Source organism: Sus scrofa, chromosome 13 (genome assembly GCF_000003025.6).
Source record: "Sus scrofa isolate TJ Tabasco breed Duroc chromosome 13, Sscrofa11.1, whole genome shotgun sequence".
NCBI classification, from domain to species: Eukaryota; Metazoa; Chordata; class Mammalia; order Artiodactyla; family Suidae; genus Sus; species Sus scrofa.
The window spans coordinates 2,465,337-2,484,421 of record NC_010455.5 but is presented as its reverse complement, the minus strand read 5'-3'; the positions used below and the strand labels follow the sequence as shown (position 1 = coordinate 2,484,421).

Here is a 19,085-nt window from a genome sequence, read left to right as displayed (position 1 = left end):
CTGTACAGTCATTCCCAACAACACCCCAGACAGCACCATCAACAAGGCCCTATGTGGATTAACAACCTTAGCAGATGAGCTTTCAGAGAATTCTGGTATTAATGACCCCTTCACAGACCTTTTAGAAAATTGGTTTAAAAAAAAAAAAAAAAAGAAATGAAAGGTACTAATAGCTTCAATCTTTACCCCTCAAATTGCTGTAGTTAATGTCCCTGTCTTAATTGCATGTTGTATAATTCCTTGTGCCAGGGGACTTATTAAAAAATTAATAGAAACTGCCCTAACAAAGCAACTGGGACCCCCCCCCTCCCCACCAAGCCAATATACTCCTGATGGACACAATAGAGCATGAGACACAAAAAAATGCTCAGAGTTTGAAGAAAAGAATATTTGATTAAAAAAATGAAAGGGGGTAATTGTGGGAAGTAACACAATGTCTTTTCTATCAGAGGAAATCTTGGTTACTCCATTTTGCTCTGTTTCACCTGAAATGCCTTCCTGTGATCCCCCTCCTCTTTCCCTCTTCTCCCAGTAACAATTTGTTTCAAATTAGCCAACCGAGAAAAATGTGTGCCCTGACCTGACCAATGGGAAGGGGACAGGCACATCACCTGTGTTAGGAATAAATAGGGAGGGTCTTTTCTCTCTGTGTGCACTTTTTGAGCACCCGCGCCCTTCTGCAGAAGTAAAGAGCCTTGTCGAGATCTCCTCGTGTTCATATGTCTCATTTTTCGACACTGATGATCCGAGCCACGTCCCCAATACCTAGGAATAAATCTAACCAAAAAGATGAAAGACCTTTACTCTGAAAACTATAAGACACTGATGAAAGAAACTGAAGATGACACACACAAATAGAAAAATATATTGTGCTCATGGATTGGAAAAATTAATATTGTTAAAATGACTATATAGTCCAAGACAATCTACAGATTCACTGCAACCCCTATTGAAATACCAAAGACATTTTCCCCAGAACTAGAAGAAACAACTCTAAAATTTGTATGGAAGCACAAAAGACCCTGAAGAGCCAAAACAATCTTGAGAAAGAAGAACAAAGCTATAAGGCCTCACACTTCCTGATTTCAAACTATACCACAAAGCTATAATAATCAAAACAGTACAGTATGTCACAAAAATAGACACACATATCAATGGAAGAGAACGGAGCCCAGAAATGAACCCACAGCGTACACAGCCAACTAGTCTATGACAAAGGTGCCAAGAATATACAATGGGGAAGACAGTTTCTTCAATAAATGGTGTTAGGTACTGGACAGCTAATACGCAAAAAAATGAAAGTGGACCACTATCTTATATCATACACAGAAATAAACTCAACATGGATTAAAAACTTAAATGTAAAACATAAAACTCCTAAAGGAAGACAGAGGTAGTATGGTCTTTATTATCAGTCTTAGCAATATTTTCTTTGTATCTATCTCTTCAGGCAAGGGAAGCAAAAGCAGAAGTAAAGTAATGGGATCATATCAATACTACAAAATTTTGCAAGGTGAAGGAAATTATCAAGAAAATGAAAAGGCTGCCTACTGAATGACAGAAAACATGTGCAAACAATATATCTGATTAAGGGTTAATATCCAAAATATACAAAGCACTCATACAATTCAACATAAAAAATAACCCAATTCAACACTGGGCAAAGGACCTGAATATACATTTTTTCCAAAGATGATATACAGATGGCCAACTCATACAGGAAAGGATGCTCAATATCACTAATCAGGGAAATGTAAATCTAAACCAAAATGAGATGCCATTTTACACTTGTCAGAATAACTACAGTAAAAAAGATAACAAATAATAAGCATTCGCAAGGATGGGAAGAAAAGGGAACCCTCATGCACTTTTGGTAGGAATGGAAATTGGTACAGCCATCATGAAAACATATGCAAATTTCTCATAAGTTTAGGAAATAGGAGAGCCATCAGATCAAGCAATTTCACTTCTGTGTAGCTATCTACAGAAAACAAAAATACTAATCCAAAAAAGACATAAGCTCACCAATGTTCATTACAACATTATATACAATAGCTAAGATACAGCAACAACCTATCTGTCTATTGATAGATGAATGGATAAAGAAGTTTCTTGTGTGTATATATACAATGAAATGTTAGCCATAAAAAGAAGAATAAAATTTTGCCTTTTGTGGCAACATGGATGGACCTGGAGAATAGTATGCTAAGTGTGAAATGTTAGAGAAAGATAAATACTATATGGTTTCACTTATATGTGGAATCTGAAAAACAAACCAAATGAGCACACATAACAAAACAGAAACAGACTCATAGATACAGAGACAAAAACCAGGTGGTTGCCAGAGGGGGGATGGGGTGGAGGGATGAGTAATACAGGTGAGGGAGATCAAGAGGCACACACTCCCAGTTACAGAATAAACGGGATGTTCAGTCAAGAATATTGGGAAGGAGTTCCCGTCGTGGCGCAGTGGTTAACGAATCCGACTAGGAACCGTGAGGTTGCGGGTTCGGTCCCTGCCCTTGCTCAGTGGGTTAACGATCCGGCGTTGCCGTGAGCTGTGGTGTAGGTTGCAGACGCGGCTCGGATCCCGCGTTGCTGTGGCTCTGGCGTAGGCCGGTGGCTACAGCTCTGATTCAACCCCTAGCCTGGGAACCTCCATATGCCGCGGGAGCGGCCCAAGAAATAGCAACAACAACAACAACAACAAAAAAAAAAGACAAAAAAAAAAAAAAAAAAAGAATATTGGGAAGACAGTCAAGAATATTGTCTTAACTTCGCACGGTGAGAGGTGATCCCTGGACTTAATGGTGATTACTTTGCAATGTGTATCACCATACCTCCATTTCAAATAAAAAATAAAAATGTTAAAAAAAAAAAATACAACAGCCTTAATCATTAAAAAAACAAAACAAAACCAACAGCCCTAACAGAATAACTGACATGTGGAATTGATACTGTGTGAATAACGCTAATGATTTTTAACACGGCTGTAATTTGAAGTTCTTACTTTACTATAACTCAACAGTTTTTAATATGTTGTTTTCTTTTTTGGCCATGCCCATGGTATGCAGAATTTCCCAGACCAAAATTCCCCCACCACACCAGCGACCCAAGCTGCTGCAGTGACAATGCCAGATCCTTAACCCACTGCGCCACCGGAGAACTCCAATGTTTCTCCAAGTCACACTATACGTACCTATTTTTCTCTTTACACATGTTATTTTTCTAGTTTCTCGAGTAAATGATATAAAGAAATTTTCCTCAAATTCAAGCTTACTTTCATATTGACTCGTTCATAATATAAATTTAAATCTCTTGCCAAACATTTTCTTAAACACCTATCGCACAGGATGTTCTAACAATAAAATCCTTACTAAATAATAGCAACTGTTATTTCCAATGTTTTAATTGTTTACAGCAAATTGCATTCCTATAACAAACACAAACATCTCAGCTTATTCAATTTCACATACATTTTTATATTTTTTGCTTTATGTAGTCAATTTTTGTATCACTTTTAAAGGAACAGACAATTCTATGGTTGGGGGGGAGGTGCCACAGTGGTGGCTGATTTAGAAAGCCTCGAGACTATAAATTTTAAAATGTTGCAGCAGGTCCCTACTGCCTTCAAAATTCAAATAGTTCCACGTGCCACATAAGAAAATCAGTCTAGGAGTTCCTGTCATGGCTCAGCAGAAACAAATCTGACTAGCATCCATGAGGACACAGGTTCGATCCCTGGCCTCACTCAGTGGGTTAAGGATCCAGCATTGCCGTGAGCTGTGGTGTAGGTCGCAGACACGGATCTGGTGTTGCTATGGCTGTGGTGTAGGCCAGCAGCTGTAGCTCCAATTAGACCCCTAGCCTGGGAACCTCCACATGCTGCAATTGCGGCCCTAAAAAGACAAAAGACAGAAAAAAACAAAAAAAGAAAATCAGTCTAATTAATACACAGTAGTACCGCACCCTGTTATTGCTGGAGGTCTCGATTTCTTTCTGTATATTTAAGCAGAAGAAACTAGAACACGCTGTTAGTTAAGCTTTCCAGTAACTAGACAGCTTAGGATCTATATCACCGAGGAAAAAGAGTTCTTTCTTAATAATCTTTATTTTTCCTAATCCAGAGGACAGAGCCAGTTAAAAAGACTAATCCCTAACATGTTAATGAAGTCAACCATTCCAACACCTGAACACAGAGAAAGGGTCTGAAAAAGCCTCACAGGATGTAAGGACTGCTGGGAAAACACTTGCAAACCCACAGGCATGTTTCTTATTCACAGCTATTCTCTTATTTTTGGTCGTCATAAAAGTATTTACTAAATATCTATTAGGCTCTCCGGCCTAACACTGCGACTGACTCCCAAGGCCAACAGCCAGCCCAAAAACCTTGAGGGATGTGTGTTCACCTCAACCCTGTTACTTTTGTGGGAGGAAAAAAGTTTCTGTTCTGTCATCAGTATCTGTGCTGCCACCATCGTTATACTTCCCCTCTTTTTATTTCATAGTTTCCAATGGTAGAGATCAAGCTGTTGAATGAAACAGATGGAATGATTTTAAAACTTGGCCTAAACCTTGATTTGTCAGTATTGAAAAGTCTCATGTATCACTTGGAATCCTTGCAATATCTTATCGTGAACAAGAAAAAAGAGAAACAAGTGTAAGACAACACAATACCTTGAACTCTCTAATGTCCAACACAGCATAAGCATGTGTGGGAACGAGCCCCCACTTCTCGCCTTCAGCTTCAGTCATCACTCCAGTGGACGCGGTGATAAGGACATCCCCTTTGTGAAACCTGGAAAGAACCCACCAGAAGTCAAAGAAAAAGACACCTGCAACCTCAGAGCACCTCATCTTTCCTTCAGTCTCATGGCTTACATGAAACGTTTCACAAATTGGAAATCTTTTCTAAAACGGGTTATTTCCAACACCCACCCACCCCGCCCCCGAAGAACATTCAATAAGAAGTGTATTTCTATTTCACAGTACATCAGAAAAATAATCACATTTCCTTTTTTTCCCCTCCTAGTTTTAGATAACTTAATGCTTAGATAGAAACCTATCAATGAAGGAAAATGAACACTAAATTTTCAAATGATTTACAAATAAAGATGAAGAGGTGAAATACTACATGTACTTCTCCCAAAGTCACATCATTTTATTTATCAAATTACTGAATTCTCTGGTTTCAGTAATGGATGTGTATTACTGCACACAGTCCTTCACGTGAATTACCCATTTAAGGTTTAAGCTACCTTCCTCTTTATATTCTCTTCTCTTTTCCCACCTTCCTTCAGATCGTAAATACTTAGGAAGTAGGAAATGATTTTTCCATATGATATATTCCAGATTTAAATATTTGGGTTACCTACCATTTGGATTAACTGTACCCATCACTGAGGATGACTGAGGGCTGGCTGGAATGAGTGCATCAAGTGAAGTCTATTTTAAAAACACAAGTTCCGGAGTTCCCGTCGTGGCGCAGTGGTTAACGAAAACCGACTAGGAACCATGAGGTTGTGGGTTCAATCCCTGGCCTTGCTCAGTGGGTTGAGGATCCGGGGTTGCCGTGAGCTGTGGTGTAAGTTGCAGACGCGGCTCGGATCCCGAGTTGCTGTGGCTCTAGTATAGGCCGGTGGCTGCAGCTCCGATTAGACCCCTAGCCTGGGAACCTCCATATGCCGTGGGAACGGCCCTAGAAAAGGCAAAAAGACAAAAAAAATTAAAAATAAAAAAAAATAAAAAAAAAAATAAAAACACAAGTTCCCCAGTAACTGAAAATGATAGCCTCTGCAATATCCATTCTAAAGAAGGCACAATGGTTTTCAATAGTCTCTTTTAGTATGGCAAAGGGAAAGGTGGGGAAGGGAGAGGTTTACCTTTGATAAAGCATCCGGAAAGAATTATCCTTACTGAAAGACTGACTATCTGAATGCATGGCGATCCTTTCTGGTATCCACCCAGTCAGTGCATGAAGATCAATATTCTGCAAGGTAAACACAATCGGGAATGTCAACATTGTTCTCAAGCTCTTGAATAAATCCCCAGGGTAGTTATTGAATCTCATTGATTTGATATGGTGATTCTGACAGGAATAAATCAGAAGGTAGTAAGCTGTTCTCTACCAGTAATACACTACTTTTGGTGGGGGGGCACATGCGCGGGATGCAGAATTTCCCAGGCCAGAGACTGAACTGGCGCCAGAGCTATAACCAGAGTTACTCTAGTAATAAATTTCTTAGTGAACTCAAATTCCTATTGGATTTAACTACAAGCTTATCTTTTCCTTATAATCTTTGCTGCTTTTTCTAAATAAAACAGAATTGTTTTACTGATAAATATGAAAACTCAAAACATTTCAAAGAAAAGACTGCTTTCATGATGATGATGGCAGTGACTCACCATTTAGTGGGTTTTTACAATATGACATCACTTTTCTAATGTTTTACAAGTTTATGCTCATTCCTTATCTTGCCAAGCTGCATTGGGTAAAATTAACAGGCAATGGATAGAAAGCTAAACTCAAAATATTTAAAGGACAGAGCAATTTAACTTGGAGGCTAGGAAGAAATTTTAACATCCTATAATCTACACATTCTTTAACTAGCATATATTATAAGAACCAGAAAAATGTAGGACGCTAGATACTAGGCAAGGATATTAACCAGGTATGAATAATGGGTGATTTGCATATATTACTTCATGTAATTTTTACACTTCTTGAGAGGTGGGATCCTCATACAAGCTAGTCTAATTTCTGGCATAAGTAGTTTACAACTAAAGGACACTGGCTCATACCTTGATTTTACAGGTTAAGTTGTGTTAAGTTTGGGAAAAACTAACCAAAAAACTCCTTGCACCTGAATTTACAAATCAAAAAAAAAAAAAGGATGACAATATGACACATCCCTTTGATCTGAAGAGGCTTCTTTGCAAAGGTACGCTATAATTAATTGGCCCTGTATCCCAACAGAACAGTCATACACTTCAGGCTTCCCCGACTACCAAATCTATACAATAAGCTAATAACCTCATAAAAGAAAATACACACTCCCATAATAAGGTGACTGATCAATATTTTTTAAAATATTTTATGCTTATCATGGTTTTTACTTTTAATTATTATTGATGATGTTATTGGTAGTTATATGTATAATATCACAGAGTCAAAAATCAGCTAAGCTGACTTTTTAAATGTTTACACAAAAAACATTTCTTAATGATTTCACTCAGGATTCAAAAGTGGGGAAGAGAGAGAGAAGGGTCTGGAATGGAGAAAACATGATAACGTTTTCATTTAAACCAAATACATCACACCTATAATCTTTCAAATTTAAATGCCATATTAGATAGCCTAAGTCTGTGCCTGGACCATCATGTTACTTACTGAATTGGACCCTGGGAAATCATATCCTCCCATGACTTTCATGTATGCTTTTTCTATGAGAGAAACCCACAGTTCGCTTTTGTTGTTAGAGTAAGAACACAGCAACTCTCCCTTATGATCAACGGGTAACTGGTCATCAATTATCACCTGCACAAAGACAACATTAATTTCCTTAATGGGTACAAAGTATCTCAAAATTCTATCAAAAAACCCCCACACCTTTCATACTGGTAAAATAAAAGGCATGCTAACCACTATGAGGTACCACCTTACACCAGCCAAAATGGCCATCATCAGAAAGTCTACAAACAAGATGTGCTGGAGAGGGTGTGGAGAAAAAGGAATCCTATTACATTGTTGGTGGGAATGTAAATTGGTGCAACCACTGTGGAAAACAGTAAGGAGACTTCTCAGAAAACTAAAAATAGAATTACCATTGGATTTAGCAATCCCACTCCTGGGCATCTATCTAGAGAAAACCATGACTCAAAAAGACACATGTACTTCAATATTCATTGCAGCACTATACACAATAGCCAAGACATGGAAACAATCTAAATGTCCATTGACAGAGGAGTGGATAAAGATGTGGTACATATACACAAAAGAATATCATTCAGCCATTAAAAGGAAAGAAATAACAGCATTAGCAGTAACATGGATGGACCTAGAAGTTATCATGCTAAGTGAAGTCGGTCAGACAATGAGACACCAACATCAAAGGCTAATGCTTACATGTGGAATCTAAAGAAAAGGACACAATGAACTTCTTTGCAGAATAGATGCTGACTTACAGACTGAAAAACTTATGGTTTCCAACGGAGACAGGCTGGGGGGTGAGGGGATACACTGAGGGTTTGGGATGGAAGTGTTATAAAATTTGGTTGTGATGATCGCTGCACAACTATAAATGTAATAAAATTCATTGGGAAATTAAAAAAAAAACAAAAATAAATGTAATCTTGATAAAAAATAAAAGGCATGCTATGCCTATTCACATTTCTAGAATCTGCTCAATTACAAAATGTTATGTGATGTCTTTCTTCAAGTTTACAAACTAATCTGTCAGGAATTAACTTTGAGCCAACTGGTTAAATGTTACAGATCTACCAGCAAAATTATTAGGGATTCTAGACAGGAATGTTATATCTAAAATAATTACAAAAGATCCTGACTATTAAGGTAAATAACACTATTAACATAAACCTGCAAAAGGGCTCATGCTATGTTCAGTTGTAAAATATTATGATTAAAAATACATTTACATAATATAGATTTCTATATTATAGAGGTACACTTCTATAACATAGAAGTAATCACCACAAAGATATGGTTTCAAATTCACATTAAAGAGTGATTTGGGAAACAAAAAGAAAAGAATTTTGATCTAATGTTAACAATATGCAAGTGCATTCTGAAATAGTCTTTAAACAAGAGGTTATCAAAAACTCAAAATTCAGAAAAACCATTCTCAGTCACTGCGTTTAGTTTTTAAGAAATTAGCTAGAGTGGTGGTTCTGAAAGGGTGCTCTCAGGCAACAGCATCATCCTAAACTAGGAACCCGTTAGATGTGCAAATTCTGGCTCCTCCACAGACCCAGTGAACCAGGCACTCTGGGGGTGGGACCCAGCAATCCATTCTGCAGGTGCTCCAGGTGAGACTGTACACATCAAAGTCTAATTATTTTTCAGCTACTCAGCGTCTTTTTGGCTTCTTACACTGGAATCACTAAGGGCTCTCCTTTAAATGCCTATTTTGATTCAGTAGGTCCAGGATGTGGCCTAAAATTTTGCAATTCTAACAAATTCCCAGGTGATGCTGATATTGATCCATGGACCACCAGCAGTCAGCAGAAGCTAGAGAAGCCTAACAATTCAAGGCCTTTACAACGTGGTTCAGAATCCTTAAAGAAATTATAAAGTAGTGCAATTTAAGACTATGTATGTATTTCACAAAGGAAAACAATATTAAAGTGTCTTTCATCTCAATTTATGATTACACATACATAAATTGTTCTAACCTAACAGACCTGGTTGGTCTAATATTCTTTTTTTTTTTTGGTCTTTTTGCCATTTCTTGGGCCGCTTCCGCGGCATATAGAGGTTCCCAGGCTAGGGGTCTAATCGGAGCTGTAGCTGCCAGCCTACACCAGAGCCACAGCAATGCAGGATCTGAGCCACATCTGCAACCTACACCACAGCTCACGGCAACGCCAGATCCTTAACGCACTGAGCAAGGCCAGGGATCGAACCTGCAACCTCATGGTCCCTAGTCGGATTCGTTAACCACTGCGCCACAACGGGAACTCCAGTCTAATATTCTTTCAATCAAAAAGGTAATTAATCATCAGATTAAAATGCATTTTAAGCGTTAGCAATCATTAGCTCAGTGTTACTTCTTGGAATCTTCTATAAATTTTCTCAAACCCATTTTTTAAAAGATTTTATGCTTATCATGATTTTTACTTTTAATTATTATTGATGATGTTATTGGTAGTTATATGTATAATATCACAGAGTCAAAAATCAGCTAAGCTGACTTTTTAAATGTTTACACAAAAAACGTTTCTTAATGATTTCACTCAGGATTCAAAAGTGGGGAAGAGAGAGAGAAGGGTCTGGAATGGAGGGAGACATTACTCACCTTTCTAGGGACACCATTGAGGTGAAGTTTTACCATATACTTTCCACATGGATTGTACTCTGGCTCACCATCCTTATTCTGAGGGTAAATGATGCTTTAGTAAGGAAAGAAATATTGAAAAGCCAACATTAATATTCAATATAAACTACTATGCAGAATAGTATATTTTATTTAGGCTATTATCTTAGCAATTTTATAAAAAGAAACCTAAGAATATTCTTCTTTAAGAGGTCTATAATAGAAAAAGAATTTTAGGAGTTCCTGTTGTGGCTCAGCAGCTAACAAACCCGACTAGCATCCATGAGGACATGGGTTCGATCCCTGGCCTCGCTCAGTAGCATAAGGATCTGGCATTGCTGTGGCTGTGGCCCTAGAAAGACAAAAAGTAAAAAAAAAGAATTTTACCCTAGCCAAAGGGCATATTCAAGATAAATAAATGAAGAATGTATCTTATGACATCATATAGCAGGCATAAATTTCACAATATTCTGAAAAACACTAAGTTTTTAATTTTATACCCTAATAAATTTTCTAGTAAGTAAGTATATTTTAAGTCAGTTAAAATAACCGGAATTCCCATCATGGCGCACAGGAAATGAATCCGACTAGGAACCATGAAGTTGAAGGTTTGACCCCTGGCATTGCTCAGTGGGTTAAGGATCTGGTGTTGCCATGAGGTATGGTGTAGGTCATGGACAAAGCTCGCATCTGGCATTGCTGTGGCTGTGGCATAGCCTGGTGGGTACAACTCCAATCAGACCCCTAGCCTGGGAACCTCCATATGCTGCAGGTGCGAACCTAAAAAGACTAAGAACATGTAAAGCAAATTGAAGTGAAGTGAAGTGAAGTGAGATGGAAGTGAAGTAAAAGTGAAGTGTAAGGAGGTAAGAGAAGTGAAATGATGCTAAGTAAAAGGAAAGTGAAAATGAAGTGAAGCAAAGTGAAGTGAAGCGTGGCAAAGATGAAGTGAAGTGAGGATGAAAGGTAAACTGAAGTGAAGTGAATTAAAAAGTAAAGTGAAGCAAGGTGAAGTGAAGTAGAAGTGAAGTGAAAGTGAAGTGAAGTAAACCTACTATTGGCCCTAAGACATAAAGGGAAGCCCCTTTCAATTAACCACAACTAAGGTGACTAATTATAACTCTGACAGTGACAAAATTAGCACAATTCTTTACTTAGCACAAGATACTTGCAGAAACTATCATATTAATTTTCTTTCACAAATTGCATATGATTTACTTACACAGTCTGTTTATCCAAGATGGCAAATAGCTTGAAACTAAGGCCAGTACCTAATTCACTTTTGTTTTTTCAGGACTCAACACACAAAACCCCCTTAGGAAAAGTTGTACAAAAACCATAATGGTTTTTTTTTTTTTTTATAGTGAATGATTTTTAAGCTAATAAAACTTTTAAAAATTGAAAAAAAAGTATTTCAGTAACATTTCAGCATATGCTAAAGCAGTTCTAGCCAAGAGAAATGTTATTTTACATTACATGTATTTTACATAAAAGTTTCATTTTACTCAATATATGTAAAAATATTATGATTTCAACCTGTAATAAATATAAAAATTTGAGATATTTTCCAATAGACTTTTTTTTTTTGCTATTTAAAATCTGATACATTTTATATTTAGAGCCTATCTGATTTCAGACTACGTCATTTCAAGTGTTCAATATCCACATGTGGCTAGTGGCTACCACATACTACAGTGCAATTATAAGTATGATGTGATTTTAATTTGGTCAATTTCATTTATTTCAAAACATATGTATCTCATATATATTATTCTAACTACATGTGCATGTTTTTTAACTGTCCTAGCAAATCTTTTCATATTCACAAACCATCTGCTTGACACACAAGGGCTACGATATTCTAAGTTATGTGCCCTCCTCACTTTCTGTGCAGATAAAGCCTAAGTTTTTAATTTCCAGCTAAGAGACAATTATATGAAAAGGGCTAAAGGGACAAATATAAAATTTTACCTGGTAATCAACTTCTTATTAAATCGTCTTTCATAAGCTGCACTGATAGCCAGTGATGCCACAAAGGAACAATCTGACACTATTGTCTGTTAAAAGAATTTATTAATATATTCATTCATTCATGTAATTTCAACATTACTACAATATTTTAAGTATTCTACCTAGAGCCTGACTTCTTACACTAAATCCCTTGACTAGGAAGAGATTTATGCTAAATCTCTTAAGAATCTCATGGATAGGAAAACAATAAATACAAGTGTCACAATGCCAATAACACCTATTTTGTTCAAATAAATCCTAAAAAAAACAAAGTATTTCATTGAAGTTAATTTAGATTAAACAATGAATGATGTATTCCTACATGGATAAAAGCATACTCACTGAATCACACTCTCTTTAATGAAAAAAAATTAAAAGCATTTTCAAAAAGTTGGTTATTATAATATGGCCAATTAAAATGCATATGCACATCAAAAGAGTCTTGAATTAGTGTTAACTAATGTGGAAAACATCTGTGCCTTCAATGCTAAAATGTAATTAATAAAGTTTGCAATAAAGCCATAGAATTGTTTTGCCTCTAAACAATATCTTTCTGTTTTACGTCTAATCTACCTTTTTTTTTTTTTTTTTTTTTTTTGTAATGTTTGCACTTGCAACATATGGAAGTTCTCAGGCCAGGGACTGAATCCAAGCCATAGCTGCAGCGATGCTGGATCATTTAACCCACTGCACCGGGCCAGGGATTGAACCCACACCTCTGCAGCTACCTGAGCTACTGCCATTGGATTCTTAACCCACTGTGCCACACCAGGAACTCCTCTATCTGTTCTCTTAACAGTTAAAATTCAGATTCTCAACTTTCTCATCTGCAAGCACATTTTAATAAATGGAGTGTATATAGAAATTTGTAATTGTTTAAAAGTTACATCTCAGTAAGTTTAAGTGTTCAGAATATTTTTTCCAAATATACTATCTGAATACATAATAAAAAAATCTAAGAAAAAAGTCAAATCTACATATAAATTACTTTAAAAATGTTAGCTTTTCATTTAAAATATATGTTTACCTGCTTTATGCTGAAACTGGACACAGTATAAATCATCGTAGGATTGTTGGTCAGATCTTCTGGTCGCACCCACTTAGAAAACATAGCTTTCTGTTTAGGTGATAATGGTAGCTTGCCACATCTATCACTGAGATGATAATAAAAATTATACAATAATAATAATAAAATTAATTTCAAAAGATGTCTCAAAAGCAAAATTAAATTTCCAAGAAAATTGGTTTTTTGGTATAGTGGTTATAGCTGTACATATGCAGTCCTATAAAATCTCTCTGGTCTCTCTTTACATTGAAGCTTGAATCCAGTCAATCTGATCATCTTCCTCAATTAAAAAAATGTACCATGAGGTTGCGGGTTCAATCCCTGGCCTCGCTCAGTGGGTTAAGGATCCAGCATTGCTGTGAGCTGTGGTGTAGGTTGCAGATGCGGCTCAGATCTGGCATTGCTGTGGCTGTGGCGTAGGCCGGTAGCAATAGCTCGGATTAGACCCCCAGCCTGGAAACCTCCATATGCCAGGGGTGCGGCTCTAAAAAGACAAAAAGACAAAAAAAAAAAAAAGAATACACTGTAAAAGTTTAATTTAGCATGGGTTATATTCAAGAAATTCAGTTTCAATAAAACAGAGCCATTAACAATACAATTTGATTCATTCAAAAGGACAAAGAAGGCTACAGATCTTTATGCTGGCTCTTGACAAAGTCTTCTCTGCACCTAATTTCTGAGTAAAAATCACATACCAGGTGTTTCTGTCGTGGTACAGTGGTTAACAAACCCGACTAGGAACCATGAGGTTGAGGGTTTGATCCCTGGCCTCACTCAGTGGGTTAAGGATCCAGCATTGCCGTGAGCTGTGGTGTAGATCACAGACAAGGCTCAGATCCTGTGTTGCTGTGGCTGTGGCTTAGGCCAGCAGCTATAGCTCCAATTTGACCCCTAGCCTGGGAACCTCCATATGCTGTGGGTGCGGCTCTAGAAAAGACAAATAAATAAATAAATAAATAATCACATGCCAGGCATCATACAAAAGTTTTCACATGTATTTTTCGTTTAACCTTCAGAACAACTCTATTAAAGCAATATTTTTGCAAAAGATTTTTTTTTTTTTTGTCTTTTTGCCATTTCTGGGGCTGCTCCCATGGCATATGGAGGCTCCCAGGCTAGGGGTCAAATTGGAGCTGTAGCCACCGGCCTACGCCAGAGCCACAGCAACACAGGATCGGAGCTGCATCTGCGACCTACACCACAGCTCACGGCAACGCCTGATCCCCAATCCACTGAGCAAGGCCAGGGATCGAACCTGCAACCTTCTGGTTCCTAGTCAGATTCGCCAACCACTGAGCCATGACGGGAACTCCACTGGAAAAGATTTTAAGTGATTAATAATATAACTTGTGACAGCTGTAGAGCTGTGGCAGGAAGGATATCTGAATATAGTTCTCTGAGGCCACACCCATCATTCCTTTTTTATTTTTTTTTTGCTTTTAGGGCCGCACCCACAGCATATGGAGGTTCCCAGGCTAGGGGCTGAATCAGAGCTTTAGCTGCCAGCCACAGTCACAGCAACACCAGATTCGAGTGATGTCTGCAACCTACACCACAGCTCATGGCAACAGAGGATCCTTAACCCACTGAGCAAGGCCAGGGATCAAACCCGCAACCTCATGCTTACTAGTTGGATTTGTTTTCGCTGTGCCACAACGGGAACTCATACATCCATCATTCTTATCCACCACCATCTACTCACAGTGTGTATGGGACAGACTGGGTAATATTGTTCTAAAACTGATGTATAGCACACATTTTTAAAAATCTACCTTTTCTCAAAGATTTTCTAGAGCAAGGGTAACAAATCTTTGGGTTTCAAAAGATTTCTAGGATAATATATGGTACATGATATGCAAACTGAAACAAATATAACATTTTTTAAAAAAAGAATATTCATAGATATTAGGAGAAAGAGTTTTATGGTCAGGTGTGATCTGAAAACTTCTAGTTCAAGTACTGGCTTTTTTCACTGGATGAAATCTCTAAACCTTTAGAGATTAAAGAACTACCTTTAGAACTACTCATGTTTTAGGCAACATTTTGGTACCTGTGTAATATCAGGAGCTGAGTGTAAACAGACAGCTGAGTGAAGCTAGAAGAATTTATAGACTACCATTACAAAATTCTGAAGAGAAAAAATACGGCTGATTCAAATCTGTAACTGGATTACAGTTATTTTTTAACTTGCCATGTGAACCATAATTCAGTAAACCCAATATTCTTTAATATTTTTTAAAAGTCTCCACTAAATTACCAAATTCAATGCTTTTTCTTAGAACTTTAAAAATGTTTAATATTCTATAAATATAATATTTATTATAATGCATGACCAGAAAAGAAAAAAATTTAACCTTTCTAACCAAAGATTCATGAATTGTGGAGCCTTTTGCTGTGAATTGTAAAATGTTTACTGTTACTTTTTCTTCTGATTATTCTCACTGTAAAATAATCCAGAAAACAAAAAAAGGAAAAGTCTCACCCATTAGAATAATTTTACTCTTCTTTTTACTTCAAATTTAATTAACTCAGTAAGTATTCACTAAGCACCTGCCAGAGGCTCTACAAAATTCTTGTAGAGAATTTGTAGGCACTAGCTCTACAAAATTCTTCTTAGGGACATTCTGCTGTATGAGCACTAAAAATATGATCTATCTTAATCTGTTACACAAAGATTGAAACTACAAGTTTATACCTCCACTTGGATGTAAACATTTACGAGCATCCTAGAATAACTGACTCATATTTTCATAATTATAACAATACTGATAAATAGCTTTTACATAAATTTTTGACTACATCTGTAAATAAATACTTTCCAGAATTGGTTTCCTGAGGAGAAATCACCAGTCAAAGGGGTATAAACATTTTTAAAGTATTTGAAATGTACAGCCAAATTATGTAATATAATTTAGTATTTAACAAAATAATTATTTTTAACAGTTAATTCTTGGAGTTCCCATCGTGGCGCAGTGGTTAACGAATCCGACTAGGAACGATGAGGTTGCGGGTTCGATCCCTGGCCTTGCTCAGTGGGTTAAGGATCTGGTGTTGCCGTGAGCTGTGGTGTAGGTCGCAGACGAGGCTCAGATCCTGCATTGCTGTGGCTCTGGTGCAGGCCAGTGGCTATAGCTCCAATTAGACCCCTAGCCTGGGAACCTCCATATGCTGTGGGAGCGGCCCTAGAAAAGACAAAAAGACAAAACAAAAACAAAAACAAAACCAGTTAATTCTTACTATATGGTGCTTGCTATATAATAAGAACCTTTGTAAGCGCTTTATATTTTATCAACTCATTTAATATTCATATTAACACCCTGAGAGGGATTCTATTTTTATTTTAAAATCTGAAACAGATTAAAACCTTGCAAGATCACACAGGAAATGACACTCTGTGATGTGCTTGGCTCTGGACTCTGTGTCCTTAATGTCAGTGCTCTAAGTTTCTTTGATAGAAACATTTCTTAGATCCCAATTGTCACCAGCATCACATGGTTGCCTGAGTGAAAACCTTATAACTTTTGGGCCCTGACATGTCTAACTTGGACCAATCTAAGAAGAGTAAAACACCTGAAATGAGAGAGCAGCTCTTTTGTTCTTTATAGAGCCTTTATATATTCTGTACATAATAAGCATTCAACTCTCTGATGTTTTTTGATAATATACAGAACATGCTCATTGTAGAAATTCTGCAAAATAAAAATGTTTTAAAAAGTAAATCACGTTTTGCTGCTTAGAGAAAACCACTATAAACATTTTGCTGTATAACTTATCATCATTTTTTCTGTAGATCTATAAAAAATGAGAAAAGAAAAATAAAATTTGGATGTAACTTTCTTTTAAAATTTACTATGTTGTAGCATTTCCCCTATATTATTCAGACTTATTTTTTATGGGTAGCATAATGAACCCTTCCTAGAATTGAATTTTCTTAGTAAGGAACCATATATTGTCATTTTCCTCCCCTTTCCATTCAGTGCCTCTGCTGACTTGCACTTCTGCTGTGATCCAACACCAAATGGACAAACATTCATCGACTTGTGCCAAGTACAGTGGGACACACTGTGAGTGTAACGTCAGGCAAAAGGGGACCCACACATCCCATGGCCGGGAAACTGCCCAGAGGCACTCTCTCAACATTTCCCCATGGCCTTCCCATAGCCATGCCTCTTTTCCAATCAAATTTTATTACAAATGTTCATTTCAAGGCTATGAATTTAGTTGGACTTCAGAGGATAAGGTAACATACTGAAAAATTAAAACAATCTTGAAAGTAAAAATTGCGATTGTGCTTACTTACCAGAAAGGCATTGGATAGGCAAAACGTTCCCGCAGATCAATATTCATGAAAGGAACATATTCTATACCATTTATTTTTGATGTTGTTCTTTAAAACAAAAGGAAAAAACTAAAGTAAATGTTGAAGTTGGCCTTAATTACCAATATTATTTAAACTCCTTAAAATGGCAATGTATGGTACTGTAATAAAACTGACAATCTTATGTAATGTTGATAACTTTATTTAAACAAAATTTTCACAAAGCGCTTGAATACTAGAAAATAACTGATCCAATTCAATTCAGTTATTCTTTTAAGACTAACATCCTTTACAACAAAAAAACCATCTCAAGGTAGGCCTATGCTAGAGGTACTGAAAGTGCCACAGGACACAAAGCAAACTGGATCCTAGGCCCAAGAGAGAAAGTAGTTGTTTAGTTATTTGGAGCTTTAAAAAACATGACATTTATAATTCTGAGAAATACGTTCTTTATATTTTTTGGTTATGAGAATAAGGACCAGGTAGTAAAGAAGGAAGCTGCACAGATAACAATTATGGCCTCTTAACAAATTAAAGAAATGTGGTTTGTAGAAGCTTTGCACATTCTCTTTTTATTTTGTGTATTTGCATATATTAGCTATTTCTTTCTGTTTCTTTCCTTTTTTTTTTTTTTTTGTCTTGTCTTTTTGAGGGCCGCACCCGCAGCATATGTTGGTTTCCAGGCTAGGGGTCTAATCGGAGATGTAGCCGCTGGCCTATGCCAGAGCCACAGAAGGGCAGGATCCGAGCCTTGTCTACACCACAGCTCACAGCAACGCTGGATCCTTAACCCACTGAGCGAGGCCAGGGATCGAACCTGAAACCTCATGGTTCCTGGTTGGATTCGTTAACCACTGCGCCACGACGGGAACCCCTCTTTCTGTTTCTTTCCTTCGTTTTATTTAGAAGGAGTTGGGGGCTGACTTCATAATTCAGTCTCTAGGTAACAATACTCAGTGTAACTGAATTTGAAGACAAATTAATACAGCAGGTGAAGGACAGCTGTGTGTAACCTTATTCTGGAACGATGACAGCTTTGTACTTACATGAAGGATAGCTACATCTTGTTAGGCAGAAATACAAAGTCGTTCTAACTGTGGTGTGGAATTTCAAATGTGTGCAGCAGGGAGCATGGGGATGCTTAAGTAGCCAGACTGTTAAATGTTAATGTCTCTCGGGTCAAAACCACCCTTTCTGTCCTGCTTTGTGTTGTATTGGTTCATACGCATTTTTTTCTTAGGCAAAGAGGACCAAATTAGTAGGAGTAAAATTAAAATCTTCAGCTGGAAAAGAGAGAAAAATGTATTCAAATGGCTGCCACAAAGGAAGGAACCCCTCTGCCAACTTCACTAAGTGCATAGCTCTGAGCAGGCTAGAGCCCAAGGGAAAAGCGGCCACACTGGCTCAAAAATGCAGTCAAGGATTTCCACGGCCTCTGGGGTTCTGTATTTATAATATCCCCTGAGGCTGCTTCCAGACACTGAGCTGGCTTCCCAGCCCAGAGGCTGGCAAACCTTTTCTGTCAGGGGCCAGACAGTATATAAGTTTTGGCTTTGCAGTGAGGTCTCTGTCACATATTCTGGGCCTCTTCTATTTTCTTTTTTACATCTCTTTAAAGAAATGTAAAAAACCATTCAGA

The 19,085-nt window shown here is 37.3% G+C and overlaps 1 protein-coding gene across 1 annotated transcript in view; it reads right to left on the bottom strand.

Moving 5' to 3' along the window:
* The window catches only part of CAPN7 (calpain 7), a 51,191-nt gene that overhangs the window by 19,154 nt on the left and 12,952 nt on the right, over positions 1-19,085 (bottom strand). The window contains 7 exon segments of the mRNA NM_001097443.1: positions 4,678-4,798; positions 5,883-5,989; positions 7,391-7,537; positions 10,035-10,128; positions 12,024-12,109; positions 13,090-13,216; positions 17,429-17,515. Of these exon segments, the coding sequence (NP_001090912.1) occupies positions 4,678-4,798; positions 5,883-5,989; positions 7,391-7,537; positions 10,035-10,128; positions 12,024-12,109; positions 13,090-13,216; positions 17,429-17,515 (769 nt within the window).